We start from the raw sequence: 15770 nt of genomic DNA, 5'->3' as shown, positions 1-15770 counted from the left end.
GAGAGGCAGCCTGTAGGAGGCTTTGAGCCCAGGTGGCCACCTGGGACACTATGGTCCTTATAGCCATGAGGTTTGCAGGCAGTGCCTCAAGCATCACAGCAGCTGCAGTGCAGGCACCTGACTGTGGACGACCTCATGGGGGTGGCAAGCAGCTGGCCCAAGGTGCCAGGGCCAGCGTGGCATCTGCAGGGTCAGCTAGTCTTCAGCGCTGCCAAGGAGAGTATATGAGCTGCCTCTCCTCTGCTACCAGGAAACAGCCTGATGGGGCGGGTAGGGACTGAAGTTTCCACAATTAGCTGGAGGAAGAGGAGATCTTGAGAAACAGTGGTAATTTTGCTGTAATTGTACGTGTGCCACTCCCCGGCCCTGAAGGGCATGAGCAAGAAAGACTGAAAGTTGTGAAATGTACCAGGGAAGACACTGCGGTTCTGTGGTGACAGTGGAAATGAAGGTCTCAAAAGCTGGGTGATGGCTCAGCTGGACCCAGCATGTTAGCAACCCCGTGTTTGAACAGAAGGAAATGAAAAATAAAGTAGAAGGACAAGGGAAGGAAATTAGGATCTCTTTTCATGCAGGCACCGCATGGTGAGAAATATCGTTAAATGTTTAAAAGTAAAAGTGCTTTTGGAAAGGAGGAAGCCAAAGAAAGGTTTTATACTGCAAATAGAGTTGGCTGTATGGAAGTTTAAATGAAAGGCATGGATGCAGGAAACAGGTAGAGAAATGAACCAGCAGCCAGAAAAATGCAAAAGAACAATTGCTGCAGCCAAATGATGAGATGGAAAAAAAGTCCGAGGAAACTTTGGGGTAAATAATAGGGGGAACTTCAGTCATGACAAAACAGAGCCTCTTACTCCAAGAAAGGAAAAAGTACAAAGAATCACAGATATAGGTATAAAAAAAAGTCCTTGGGGATGCCTGTTAATGTATAAGAAGCAGTCAGTGGGTGGGGAGGGAAAACCATTGCAGGAAAGACAAAACGGAAGATGCAAGTATGAAAAGTTGTATTTGCAGAACTTTCTGGACCTTTCCTATGTTGGCTACTCTTTAAGAACGAGAGCGCCTGTGTGTGTGTATCCATCACTTTAAGCTTTCTATATTTTTGAAATTTTTACAATAAATATGCACTATGCAGAATTTAAAAAAAAAAAGAAAAAGAAAAGTTGTATTTGGTCCCAGGTAACTCCCACAAACTGCTAATGGTGCACCCAGTGGACAGCTTGCCCCTCCCTCAGATGACAGTGCCCATCACCCCTGCAGGGACTCTAGGATGTGTTGACCTGATCACACAGGGAGAAGGCACTCAAGAGACAAGAGGCGGGCGCGGAGGCTCACACCTGTAATCCCAGCACTTTGGGGGGCGGAGGAGGGCGGATCACGAAGTCAGGAGATCGAGACCATCCTGGCTAACACGGTGAAACCCGGTCTCTACTAAAAATACAGAAAAAAATTAGCCGGGCGTGGTGGCGGGCGCCTGTGGTCCCAGCTACTCAGGAGACTGAGGCAGGAGAATGGCGTGAACCCGGGAGGCGGAGCTTGCAGTGAGCCGAGATCGCGCCACTGCACTCCAGCCTGGGCGACAGAGGAAACTCCATCTCAAAAAAAAAAAAAAAAAAAAAAGGAAAGGAAAGAAAGAAAAAAGAGAAAGACAAGAGGAAGGAGGGAAGTGCCTTTTGTCAGGTTTGCCTTCCCACTGAGGGATTCTGAGGAGGGTTTAAGGGAAGGAGGCCATTTCGGACAGTTTGCTATTTCTGAGAACAGGATCAGGAGAAGCAGGGATTAACTAGGGACTGGGTGCTGCCATGGGGCTAAGCAATATATCCACAGTAACAAACGAAAATAGCAAAGCGCATCTGGGGTGCCATTGGTACAAATCAGTAATCACTCAAAGATAGGACTGTGGCATGTTACAGTGTTGAGGGGAACACTGTTTTCTGTTTATTTTGTAGTTGGCATTACCTGTCGCTATCCTTACAGCCCGATTAAAGGTAGGGCTGCTTTTTTTCTTTCTCAGTTTGGAGCTGATTTTTATTCTTTCAGTCCTGGTCAGGTTTTTCTCTTTCAGTCCCCTGTTTTGGCCATGGGTAGACAGGACGTTATTCTGGATTTTCACCATAACCCAGGCTGGTCTAGAGGCAGTTATGAGAACATAGCTTATAGATGCAAGGAAGCTTGTCGCTCCTCCTGTTGCTGGGTAAGCTGTGGATCATGTGACAGGACAATGGCTTTGCGTTAGCGTTTGGGACTCTGGAGGTCACATATTTAAACACTGCAACACGAATACTAGGAGAATAGATCATGATCAGAGTTTGTAGTTCATTTCTAAACCAAGACTCAAGTTTACTGAAATTAATAAAGCCCCATCCCTAACCCGCAGAACCTGCAGAACCAGATATGTGGGTATTATGTAAATTATCTCATCTGATTTTCATGTTTATGTCTTGAACCTTTTTAGAAATGTTGAAGAGTCTAGCGAGGTCTGTGGAAATGCAAATAAAGCATTATTTTAAGGTGGCATCGTTTTTTAAATATCTCTTAATTTTTTTTTTTTTTTTTTTTTTTTTTTTAGAAACGAGGTCTCACCATATTGCCCAGGCTGGAGTGCAGTGGCTATTCACAGGCACGAGCACAGCACACTACAGTCTCAAGCCTCCCGAGTAGCTAGGACTACAGGTAAGTGCCAACGTGCCTGGCAAAGTGGCATATGTTTCACCTTAAGAGGCCTTTTCAGGTATCTAGAAGGGTTCTGTTCCTAACCACCGCCTGTCCAATTTTATGCGTCTCCTGGCTGAGGTTTCCTATGACCATGGTGACATTGACAAGCTCTCCTGCTATTATTGAACCATAGTACGTAGGATTTTCTCATTCTTTAAGCCTTTTGTAAAGTGTAGAATGAAGAGGCTTGGGAGGAGGAGAAGACAGCCCACAATTCCTCTTCAGTAGTTAAAGTTTTTGAACTTAGATCGAGGTCTAACCTTTCTCATCTGGAATCACATTATCTAAAGACTTCTTTTTCCAAGAAGGGAACTTTATGGGACAAACCGACCCTGGATCCTGTCAGGGCCCATCCTTGAAGCAGGCATTGATTACGAAGATAACAAATTCCTGTCCAATATGCAGGTAATAGCCAATGGGCTTTCACGCTCCAAAGCCAATAGCCATTAATAAGGGCCATCAGTCTTTGGCCAAAATACTAAGGAGTTGGCAAGTGGTATTATAATGTCTTACACCTTTATTGAGTGTGATTCAGGCCAATGATGTTTTTAGTATAGAGATCATCAGGTAGATCTAAACCAAAATTACTTGGATCTTACTCTGTCTATATGCTATGCCTTTTTAAAATAAGGGCTATAAAAGTAAGGCAGCCTCTAACCGTTCCCCGGTTCTTTCTCAAATTCTATTTCCGGGAAAGTTTGGTTACAAAAGCTAAATCCTACAACAGGTACCCGAGTGTTGTTTTGGTACAGACAGGAACCTCCCTGTCTAGGTAGGACACATAAGAAGTTTTAGATTTCTAGCCATCTTATTTAGCATTTGCCATCTAAAGAAGTCTCTCCACGTTTGAGTCCAATTACCTAGGAAGCCAACTGAATTGACACCAAGCCATGGAATTGGTACCCAAGGATGCTGAATAGCACCTATTGGAAAGTGACGCCAATGTGTTTTAGCCAAATCACAAGTTAACTCTAGCCAGGTGTTGGACTCAAACCAAGGAGAGACTAAGGATGTAAAAACAATATGAAGAGTAAGGTATGGACTTTCTTTGAATCCTAACTTAAGCAAAGCACTAATTTTTAAAAAATATGATGAGGCAATTGGGAAGATTTAAACACAGATGACGTTTTCTAATATTAAAAAATTATTTATTTTTTAAAAGATGTGGTAGTAGTTTTTTAAAGTCTTTATCTTTTAGAGATATGTACTGAAATATATATAAAGATATAATAGGGTGTCCAAATTTTGATTCAAAATAACTAGGGGACTTTAAAAATTCATTAAATGGAAAATTTTTGCATTCACAATAGAAAAAAAATCCTAGGAATACCACCAAAAGAAATGAGAAACTTCTATGTGAAAAGCAACAAAACTTGGGTTTACTAATGTTCTTAGATAAATAAATAATGAAATAATAAATAGAGGAAGAATGAATTTTTCATACCAGATTGATTTATCAAACTTACACAATTCCCATTAAATATCCCAGTGAGTTTTTCTAAAATGTGACACATTTTTTTTCAGATTTTATCTACAACAGGAGTTCTTAAACTAAGATGCATGGATAAAAGTCAAGGGTTCTGTGATCTTGGATGGGAAAACATTATACTTGTCTTTTTACTAGACTCTAACCAAAATGTAGCATTTTCTTTACTTATGAATGTAGGTAAAAAAACATGGTCATATTAGCAGTCCCTGGGACTTTGTCCCCATTAGACATCACAGATATTTTCATATTACATTATGGTCGTTACAGTTATTTAGAAATATCACCTATGATCATTGCTACTTTGAGACTGTGGTAGTAGGGATGAGACCTGCTGCTAGAACTTGTAATTAATGCATTAATAAAGAAGTACATATTTACTGCATCATAAGGTTTTAAATATTTTGATGGCTATTTTTAAATTAAATTTGCTTTCTTTTTAATCCGGTTTATTTTATCCATTTAAAGTCATTATCTGAGAAAGGGTTCAAAGGTTTTAAAAAGGGAACCATAGCACAGTAAAGCTTAAGAACTGCTGTTCTAGATGAGTAGGCATGTGAAAAGTGCTAAAATTAACATTCAAGAATAATGTGAAAAAGTCTTAGGAAGTATTAAACACATTTAAAGAGCTCAAGAATTAAATAGATGTGGTCCTGATACAAAAATAACTAGCTGGATAACTTGTAATGATAGCTAGACTGATAAATGCTACAGAATAGCATTCACAGCTGATCAGGTACAAATAAGAATGTAATGGATGATAAAGGCAGAGCCCCAGTTTAGTGGAGAAAGGAAGAATTATCTACTACATGAAGCTGGGAAAACAGGCTGGCTGTTAGGGATCAAAAAAATTTTAGCATCACCTTACACAATTTACCAAAATTAATTCCATTTAGATTGAAAAGTTAAATGTAAAATCAAAGACAGACAAAACCCTGAAAGAATTCTAAGGAATATGGGTCAAGTGCAGTGGCTCACACCTGTAATCCTAGCACTTTGGGAGGCTGAGACAGGAGGACTGCTAGAGGCCAGGAGCTCGCGACCAGCCTGGGCAATACAGCCAGACTCTGTCTCCACAAAAAAACAAACGAACAAAAAGAATGCTAAGGAACACATGAACATATGAAAGATCCCCCCCACCCCCACCACAGGAGAGAGATTATTTCATAAAACAGGAAATCCAAACTATTTTCATAAATTCTAGGTATCTGTTTGGAAATCATACAGTGTATTAAGTACCTTCGAGTGATACTGAACAGAAGGAAATGATTCTGACAGTATGAGAATACAGCTGGGCACGAGGGCCTCTCTATTTACTCCTCATACCCTCCCATCCCAACAGTAGCAGCACAGCACCCACCCCATTTCCTACCACCGCTACACTATTAGTTTTTCTTTTTTTTTTTTTTTTTAATGAGATGGGGTCTCGTCATGTTGCCCAGGCTGGACTCAGACTCCTGGGCTCAAGTGATCCTCCTGCCTCGGCCTCCCAAAGTGCTGGGATTACAGGCATGAGCCACCGCACCCAGCCTAATTCTTTTCTGGTTTCCACCATACACCTCTTATTCCTCTTACTTCAGTTATTTCCACTAGCTTCAGCTCTGTTTCTCTCTTTTTCAGATTTTAACAACAGGAGGTTTTTTTTTCGTTTTTTTTTTTTCTGTTTTGTTTTTTTTTTTGAGGCGGAGTCTCGCTGTCACCCAGGCTGGAGTGCAGTGGCGCGATCTCGGCTCACTGCAAGCTCCGCCTCCCGAGTTCACGCCATTCTCCCGCCTCAGCCTCCCATAGCTGGGATTACAGGTGCCTGCCACCATGCCCGGCTAATTTTATTTTTGGATTTTTTAGTAGAGACGGGGTTTCACCATGTTAGCCAGGATGGTCTTGATCTCCTGACCTCATGATCCACCCGCCTCGGCCTCCCAAAGTGCTGGGATTACAGGCGTGAGCCACTACACCCAGCCCAACAGGAGTTCTTAAACTAAGATGCAAGGATAAAATTCAGGGGTTCTGTGATCTTGGATGGGAAAATATTATGCTTTTCTTTTTACTAGACTCTAACTGAAATGTAGCATTTTCATTTCTCTCTTCCCTTGATTAATTTCTTTGTATTTGTGCTCTTGAGTATTATCGGAGTCCGTGGGTCATTAAATGTTTTCCTCTACCATCATCCTTCATCATCAAGGCCACCAATCAGCGTATGAGGATAGCCAAGTAAGCTGACAAAGAAGGTGGGCTGGGACCTAGATCTTTAGAATGAGGAATGCAAGACTAGCTGGGTGTGTTGGCTCAGGCCTGTAATCCCAGTACTTTGGGAGGCAGAGGTGGGCAGATCACCTGAGATCAGGAGTTATGGACCGGCCTGGCCAACATGGCGAAACTCCATCTGTACTAAGACTACAAAAATTAGCTGGGCATAGTAGTGCACTGTAGTCCCAACGGCTCCAGAGGCTGAGAGGCTGAGGCAGGAGAATTGCTTGAACTTGGGAGGCAGAGGTTATAGTGAGCTGAGATCGCACCACTGCACTCCAGCCTGGGTGACAAAGAAAGACTCCACCTCAAAAAAAAAAAAAAAAAAAAAAAGATGCAGGACTCAGGACTCCATGTAAACTCCCAAAGGACAGAACCTGTGCCCACTTTTGTTCACTCTTTTGTTCCCAGAGCCTAAGACAGTGCAGCCATCAACATACAGGTTCAGTATTTGTGGAAAGGATGCATGAAGAAGCTGGAAGATCAGCACTCTGTCCTTGAGTACGAGGCTAGGTGGGCTAACATGGGGTGAGAGCACAGTGGGTGAACTGAGACATATTGGCCCAAGGGTCCAGAATCAAATCCTGGGATAGCACAGCTTGGCCCAAAGCTAAGGCTCTGGTTGCTGTGCTCAAACAGCTTGCTCCAAGAAAAGAAAATAAGTCATTTGGCCAGGCACAGTGGCTCATGCCTGTAATTTCAGCACTTTGGGAGACCAAAGTGGGAGGATTGCTTGAGCCCAGGAGTTTGAGACCAGCGGGCAACATGATGAAACCCCATCACTACAAAAAATACACTATAAAAATACACTACAAAAAAATACAAAATTTAGCCAGGCGTGGTGGTGGGCACCTACTCAGAAAGCTGAGGTGGGAGGATCAAGTGAGCCTGGGAGACGGAGGTTGCAATGGGCCGAGATCGCAGCACTGTACTCCAGCCTGGGCAACAAAGCAAGACCTTGTCTCAAAAAAAAAAAAAAGTCTAAAAAAATTAAAATGAAGTTATTTCTTCTTCCTTCAAGAATCAGTTTTTATTTTCCTCTATTAAGAGTTTGGTCCTATAGTTTAATTGTTGTCGGTAAATTTCCTCCTTCTCTCATCCAGTTTTCTCACTGAATCTTCTTTAGTTCAATGGTTTTCAAACTTTCATCTTTAGAGACTTAGTGATTCCAGAAACCTTTGAATGGAATGTCATGGGTACTGAAACTAAAAGAAAACCAAAATCATGGAGCTCTCTGATCAAAGCAACCTCACTTATCTCAGTGATTTACTTAAAAATAAAGACCTGCTATTCTTGGGGATTTACAAAGTAGATTTAGTCCAATAAGATATCCTTAATTTTTTTTTATGTATTGCAAATTTTACAAAATATTTTATTTTAAAAAGAATTTATTGCCCCAAACTGGAAGCAATCAAGATGTCCTTCAATAGGGCCAGGGACAGTGGCTCACGGTGGCTCCCAGCACTTTGGGAGGCTCAGGTGGGCGGATCACTTGAGGTTGGGAGTTTGAGACCAGCCTGACCAACATGGAGAAACCCCGTCTCTACTAAAAATACAAAAATTAGCCAGCCGTGGTCGCACGTGCCTGTAATTCCAGATGCTTGGGAGGCTGAGACAGAATTTCTTGAACCGAGGAGATGGAGGTTGCAGTGAGCCAAGATCACGCCACTGCAGTCCAGCCTGGTGGATAGAGTGAGACTCCCTCTCAAAAAAAAAAAAAAAGGTGTCCTTCAATAGGTGACTAGACAAACTGTGGTGCATCCATACAATGGATGCCTGCGTGCATTATTCATCAGTAAAAAAGAATGGGCTATCAAGCCACACAAAAACATGGACAAATCTGAACTGCACACTGCAAAGTGAAAGAAGCCAGGTTGAGAAGCCTGCAAACTGTATGATTCCATTTATATGACATTCGAAATGATGCAAAACTAAAGAAACAGTAAGCAGATCAGTGATTGCCAGAGGTTCTGGGGAAGAAGGGAAGGCTTGAATAGGTGGAGTACAGGGGATATATATATATATATTTTTTTTTTTTTTTTAACAGGGACAGGGTATCACTGTGTCACCCAGGCTGGAATGCAGTGGCACAATCATAGCTCCCTGCAGCCTCAAACTCCTAGGCTCAAGCAATCCTCCCCACTGAGCCTCCAGAGTAGCTGGGACTACAGGTGTGTATGATCATGCCAGGCTAATTTTCTTTTTCTTTTTATAGAGACAGGGTCTCGTTGTGTTGCCCAGGCTGATCTTGAACTTCTAGGCTCAAGCGATCCTCCTGCCCTGGCCTCACAAAGTGCTGGGATCACAAGCATGAGCCACCGCAGCCAGCCAGAACCCTCTGAAGCTCCAGTGGCCCCATGATGCCTGTGGCCTCCATCTCCACCTTTGATTCTCTCCATGGGCTCCTTTGTCCCAGGCTCACTGTTTAGCCTCTTCTCTGCCTCCTGGGTCTGCTTTATGAGTGGCCTCATATCTGTGGTCCCGTGGCTGCTGCTCACTGCCTTCTTTCTGCGGCTCTCAGCTTCTTTTCCTGCTACTGGCTCCATCTACCAAGGCAGATGTGATTGACTTGGCTGGTCCCTCTCCATGAGCTCCATCTCGGGGGGCCAGCCATGCACCTGAGACTGGCTTGCCTTTGGCTCATGTAGAAGAAGGATGATGAGATCCACAGCATGCCCACCCATGCCTAAGAGCTTGCTTCTGATCACCCTTGCACCCTTGGAGGGACAGGCACTTCTCATGACCTTTACAACCCAGAATAACATCCCCCTGGGAAATGTCCTAACACTACTCCTCGTCTCCCACAATTGAGAGTTCTGTGCTTCTCCTATCATGGTAGAGTAGTGCCCTCTTGTCCAAAGTTTTGCTTTCTGCAGTGTCAGTTACCCATGGTCAACTGCATCTGAAAGTACTAAATAGAAAATCACAGACATAAAGACTTTGTAAGTTTTAAATTGCATGCTGTTCTGAGTTCTGAAATCTCCTGCCATTCACTCTGTCCTACCTGGGACATGAATCATCCTTTCATCCAGCATCTCCACGTTGTAGACGTTCCTATCCCTTAGTCACTGAGTTAGTGACTTAGTCATCTCAGTTACCGGATAGAAAAAACATAGTATATACAGGGTTTGGAACTATCCAAGGTTTCGGGCATCCATTGGAAGTCTTGGAACATATTCCCCATGGAGAAGGGGGAATGACTGTGCTTACAAGGCTGTGTTGTTCTTGCTTCTTTTCTTATTTGTCTCCCTCCCCAGACTGTAAGCCCCTTGTATTCATTTACTAAGGCTACCATAAAAAAATGCCACAGGCTGGGTGGCCTAAACAGAAATTTATTCCTCACAGTTGTGGAAGGTAGAAGTCCAAGATCAAGGTGTTCCCAGGGTTGATTTTTTCGAAGGCCTCCCTCCTTGGCTTGTAGACGGCCATCTTCACCGGGTGTCTTCACATGTGTGCATGTCTGTGGCTTCATCTCCTCTTCTTATGACATCAGTCATAGTGGATTAGGGCCCACTCATATGATTTCACCTTAATCACTTCTTTAAAGGCCCTGTCTCCAAATACAGTCACACTGTGAGGTACTGAGGGTTAGGACCTCAACAAAGGCAAAAACCAGGTGCTTTGAATTTTTTTTTTTTTTTTTTAGACGGAGTTTTGCTCTTGTTGCCCAGGCTAGAGTGCAATGCACGATCTCAGCTCACCACAACCTCTGCCTCCCGGGTTCAAGTAATTCTCCTGCCTCAGCCTCCCAAGTAGCTGGGATTAGAGGCATGGGCCATCACACATGGCTAATTTTGTATTTTTAGTAGAGACAGGGTTTCTCCATGTTGGTCAGTCTGGTCTCGAACTCCTGACCTCAGGTGATCTGCCTGCCTCAGCCTCCCAAAGTGCTGGGATTACAGGCATGAGCCACCGCGCCTGGCCTATGAGTCATTTTATACTCAGCACTCAGGGCCATATCTGGCACACAGTGAGCACTCAATTTTTTAAAAGGAAGAAAAAGAAGGACGAAGAGAAAGAACACAGGCAGGAGAGACAGTTCAGGGCAGCTTACACCAAGGTGTGGAAAAGGAGTGAGTAGGACTCGTGTAAAGGAAATACAGAGACTGGCATGGCCAGGGCAAAGTGTTCATTCTGGAGTGGGAAATGATGTTGATGGCTAAGGTCAGGCCCAATTCTTGAAGCCCTGAGTGCCTGGGTGAGGTGTTTGGAATTTACCCTGTGAGTACCACGGCTGTCCTGAGAGGTCAGGAGCAGAGGAGAAACTTGAGGTAAATTGTATGTGAATATTAGTGAAAAATCTAGCATTGGAGAGCTTCTGCCTAGAGATACACAATTTTTATTAATAATTCCAGAAAATTGTGAATTGTGTGAGGAAGGAGGGAACTGCCTCTTTCTGGTCAAAGGTTGATTTTTCTAATGATGTCACATTAAGTAAAAAGACCACTGAGACCTCATGTAAAAATTGAGCCCTTTTATGATATAACCAGGGCAATTTCTAGGAGAGGTGAGTCACCACTCTTGTTTAGAGATTTCAAAGCCCCAGAGTCCACCCCACTAGCCTTTTGAGAGACTCCAGCAAAGTGGCTCTCCTTTCCTGATTTTGATTTTGTGTAGTTGCCCAGTCACACTAACATCGGCCTATGTTTGTCAAAGATTCTCCTCTGGTAATTCCAAATAGCTCAAGGAGAAGTGTGTGCGTGCTGGAGTGAAGCAACATTGGCCTAGAGCTAGTTAAGCAAGAAGGTTTCCAAGCTCAAGTACCTGGAGAAGTGGGCATGCCTAGAACCAGAGTCCTTCAAATCTCTCTCCCAGTTGGCTTCATTTTCCCAGGCTGGCTGGCTGTGCAAGACACGCCCTGAGTGTCTGCATCCTTAATTTCCTGCAGAGAGGAAAGAGGACCCTTACTCACCAAGCCAACTAGAAAATTCTAGGGAAACATCCCCATGCCCCGAGAGATGCTTATGGTTTGCCTGGGGAGGATAAAATCCCAACTCCAAAAAGGGAGTGCTAATCTAGGCTGACAAAATAATAAATGTCTGTTTGGGGGCATCAGAGAAATATTGTTTTCATTCCAAGCATTTTGAGACTGCATATTTGGCCCTGGTGACCAGAAAGACTGAATTTTCCTGTATGGTCCTAATTTTATTTAATGTACTTTTTTCTTAATAAAGATGATTTTAAGTGTATAACTAAAAATGACTTATATTGTATGCCTTTGTAAATTTCATCTGAATGAATGAATTCACATATCTGAAAGTCATTTGCCACGTCTTGTGTCCACGGTTTAGGAACCTGGTGTATTGCTCCATTTTAGAGCACGCTAGAAAAATCAGCAGGAATCTCTGGACTGTTCTGTCATTTGAGCTCTTTCATTTGTCTGTTGACCCACATGAATGGGATCCTTGTGACCCTGGGTTCTGCTTGTCAACTGTCCAAGTCTGGGCCGTTGTTGACCTACCAACAATCAGTGAGGGATGTGTTTGCTTACCAGTTGAGAAATAATGTTTTTCACGTTAGACTCTATTTGAGGGGTGGGGTTGCTGGCTGCCTGATAATCATTCCTGCTTTCTTTGAATGAAATTTTTGAGGTTGTAAAAGAAGGAATTTGAAGTTTGCAAAGCCTAATCATAACATGAGGCCCTTGATCTAAGGGCTCTCCAATGGGCAGTGGCAGGTGGGATCACTGGAAGGAGGACTTTAAGGACAGGAAACCAGCGAGGAAGTAAATGTAACAGAGAAAATCCACATCTGGCATTAGACAATAGCAGTGAGAGTGGAGAGGAAGAGATGAGTCCGAGAAACAGTGAACAAGGAATCCATAGAACTTGGTGACTAAGTGGAGGGACAGAGAAAAGAGGAGGGAGAAGTCAAAATGGCTAGATGGCTTCTAGTCTGTGACATGGGCAGAGGAAATGCTCTGCTATTCATAGAAATGGGGAAGTTAGGAGGTAGTGCATAAGGCTGTACAGTTTTAGATATAGGACATTGGAGGAGATGGAAAGTCATCTTCAGGTGGTTAGAAACCCAGGGCCACTTTTGGTTAGGGTTCAGGAAGGGAAATGCAGAGAGGTGGAAATCTCAGCCACAGGTCAAACACTTCCCTGGCCCCAGATTAAAGACCAATCCAATTAAGCATGAGAGCACAGGAGCCACACAAGTCGCACAGGTCAGTAATGAAAAGGACTCCCAGGTGATCTTAAGTCACATAATTAATATATTTTCAGGGCCCTACTTGTATGTGGTCCTGAAAACACTGAGACTAATCAGCTGGAATATATCCATTTTTTCTTTTCTCCTTCTTTTTAAAACCTTATTATAGAGAATTTTAAAAATCTACTAGAGTAGAAAGAATTCTAGAACGAACTCCCATGTTTTCATTACCCAGCCTCAACAACGATCAAATCATAGCCAACCTTGTTCCATCCCAACCCTTACCCACTTCTCCCTGCGTTATTTTGAAGCTAATTCCAGACACAAATATTTCAGTCTGAATTTCTAAAAATAAGGACTGTATCCTTTAAAAATAAGCACAATGCCATTATCATGCCTATAAAAATTAACTATGATTTCTTATATCAAATATCAAGTCAAGTTCAAATTTCCATTAAAGTTTTAAGTTTCCATTAAAAGCAGTTGATTTGAATCAGGATTCAAATTAGGACAACAGGTTGGGATTGGTTGGCAGGTTTTAAAGTCTCTTTTACTCTTTGGGTTTCTCCCCTACCCTCTGGAGAGAGCTCCCCACACCCTGGCTTTGCTGATTGCCTTCCTCGGGTGGACTTTCACTTGTGCCTCTGTCCTCTACATGTCCTGTAAGCTGGAAGTCGGGATCAGATTCAGATCCATTTTTATTTTAAGTGTTATGCAAAAAGACACCAAGTGGTGTTAGAATGAGCCATGGCAGCGGATGGGGTTCGCAGGACCCCTGCGGAAGGGGGACGTTCAAGAGGCAAGCGGAAAAGGAGACACCTGGAAATGGGGGAGGAGGAGCAGCGGGGCGAGGCGGGGGCGGTGCCGCGTGGGCTGCGAGCCCGGACATCCCCTGGGGAGCGCACCTGCGACTTCACCTCCAGTCCCTCCCCGGCTGGTGCAGCGGCGCGCGGGCGCTCGGGAGAGGTGGCGCTGCCTACTGGGCCTCATCTTGCTGAGAATGCGACGGGGCGACAGTCTCCTGTCTTTTCCAGTGGCTTTTGGCATCCCCAGAGGAAAAAACGGGGAGACCCGCTTTGGCCTCAGGAAGCGCAGAAACACTGTCCTGGCTGCGCGCGCAAGGGCGAGAACCTAGGGGACCCGCCTAAAGCGCCGTTGGGGCTGAGCCGCACCGAACTCGCACAGCTCCGGGCAGCGATCCGCGATCCGGCATCCTTCCGCCCGGTGGGGGCCCTCCTAGCCGTCGGTGCGTCTATTCCTAGCTTCGGTCCCCGCAGCCATGTATGCAATGACACCCTCGCCCACTCGCCTGACAGCTTGGCCGCCTCCCTACAGAGGGCTCACGCTTCTCCAGAAGCTGTAAGAAAAGGAGGGAAAGCAGGCCAACCTCGAGGATCTCCCCAGCCTTGGCGTTCAGGTGCTGAGGAGATCGTCGAGGTTGGCCTGCTTCCCCTCACTCCTCGGGCCTTGCTCTTCCCTCAGGTGCCCACTGCCCTACCTGCTGTGTACCACTTTCTTGCTGCCTGTGAAGGTATTTGTCCTCACCCTTGTGCTGCTCCTTCAATGACAGAACTTTGGGACTTTCTCATCCAGCAGCACCAGCCTGAAAAAGCAGTGGCTTGCACCACCACACACATACCTGGTCTCAGATGGGTGGATCAGGGCAACTTGGCCACTAGTACCCCAGTAATGCCCATCTGCCCAACCTCAATGCAGGAGCAACAAGTATTTCTCTGTCTTGGAGAGGTCTAGAAAACGGCTGAACATACCACGAGGGTGCTGCTTCAGAAGAAAATGCTGGTCAGGGCTTCCAAGCCATCAGAGGAACTTGTGAGCTGAGAAACATGGTCAACTCTGCTCTTTTTCTCTTCTCTACCTACCCAGGCAGCCACAAATCTCAGTGTCAGTCACTGCTTTGGTTTGACATCTAAGGGCTCTGTTACAAGGGCAACTAAGATGAGTACCAGTAGACGCCCAATGACACTTGTAAACACGAAAGTGTATACCAGTATAAAGGATGCTGCAGCCTCAGCCTTGAAAAGTAAGGCTTTTAGGGAATGAAACAAAGGATAGTCAGGTTCTTATGGGGACAGGGAGGGTTCTGGCATGGGGAGCAGCCCTGGGCAGGTCTGGGGGTGCTGTGACGTAGGGCACCCCAACATAACGGCCCTGTGTCTTAGTAGGTGGCCAGGAAGGGGAAGGCAGGAGATACAGAAGGAAAGGAAACTAACATTTTATTGAGACAGGCATTGTGCTGGTCCTGAGGTTTGTGCAAAGATTAATTTCTGGGGGTGAGAAGGTAAAAAATGATGAGGTGGAAACCAGCATCTTCTGTTACTGCAATCTGTGCAGAGTTAAAGAAGACTTGAAAGAAGGGGATGTGAGTGGCAGGAAAATCCCCCGTGACCAGCCCTGAACCTTCTGCCAGCACAGCTCACCTCCTCCCCAAATGCCTCCCAATAGGATCTCAGCCCTAAATAAGCACAGGGCGTGGGGTGGTACAGACGATGATATAGCTGCTTCTGAGATGCCCCTGGGCACTGCTGGAGCTGAGCCCTGGGACCGGAATGACTTTTGCCCGCTGCCCTCAGAATTCCCACAGGCCACACCGCTACCACCTCTTGGGTAAAGTAGGAGGGACACATCACCACCATCCAAATTGTTACCTAATGAATTTTGCCAGGAACTACTTACAGCCCAATGGAGCCAGGCTGAGTATTTCCAGGACATGAGCCATTTTCTCTGTGCCCATAAACAGGGTACAGGTCCCTGAAGCCCTCAGGGAAGCTGCAAAGGTTACTGGGGTCAGCTCTGGGGAAACAGCTGATCTCTTAGCTCCCACTGCAGGCATAGGAACCTCCAGGACAGCCTGTGGGGGTGGTGAGTCTGCCAAGCTGGCTGGCTAATGAGGGTGCAGTGCTGGTAGTGTCTGCCTTATGCTTTTTTTTTTTTGAGACGGAGTCTCGCTCTTTCGCCCAGGCTGGAGTGCAGTGGCGAGATCTCGGTTCGCTGCAAATTCCACCTCCCGGGTTCACGCCATTCTTCTGCCTCAGCCTCCCGAGTAGCTGGGACTACAGGCGCCTGCCACAAGGCCCGGCTAATTTTTTTTTTTTTTTTTTAGTAGAGACGGGTTTTCGCCATGTTAGCCAGCATGGTCTCGATCTCCTGA

At 45.0% G+C, this 15770-nt stretch overlaps 1 protein-coding gene across 1 annotated transcript in view; it reads right to left on the bottom strand.

Annotated features, from left to right (window-relative positions):
- Positions 1-10152: 10152 nt before the first annotated feature.
- Positions 10153-15770, bottom strand: part of NDUFAF6 (NADH:ubiquinone oxidoreductase complex assembly factor 6) — a 185057-nt gene continuing 179439 nt past the window's right edge. Inside the window, exon 9 of the mRNA XM_055286807.2 lies at positions 10153-11330. Within this exon, the coding sequence (XP_055142782.1) occupies positions 11247-11330 (84 nt within the window). The 3' untranslated portion in view covers positions 10153-11246. The remainder of the gene's footprint in view (positions 11331-15770) is intronic.

The sequence above is a fragment of the Symphalangus syndactylus genome, chromosome 7 (genome assembly GCF_028878055.3).
Source record: "Symphalangus syndactylus isolate Jambi chromosome 7, NHGRI_mSymSyn1-v2.1_pri, whole genome shotgun sequence".
NCBI lineage: Eukaryota > Metazoa > Chordata > Mammalia > Primates > Hylobatidae > Symphalangus > Symphalangus syndactylus.
This window is presented reverse-complemented; position numbering and strand designations above follow the sequence as displayed.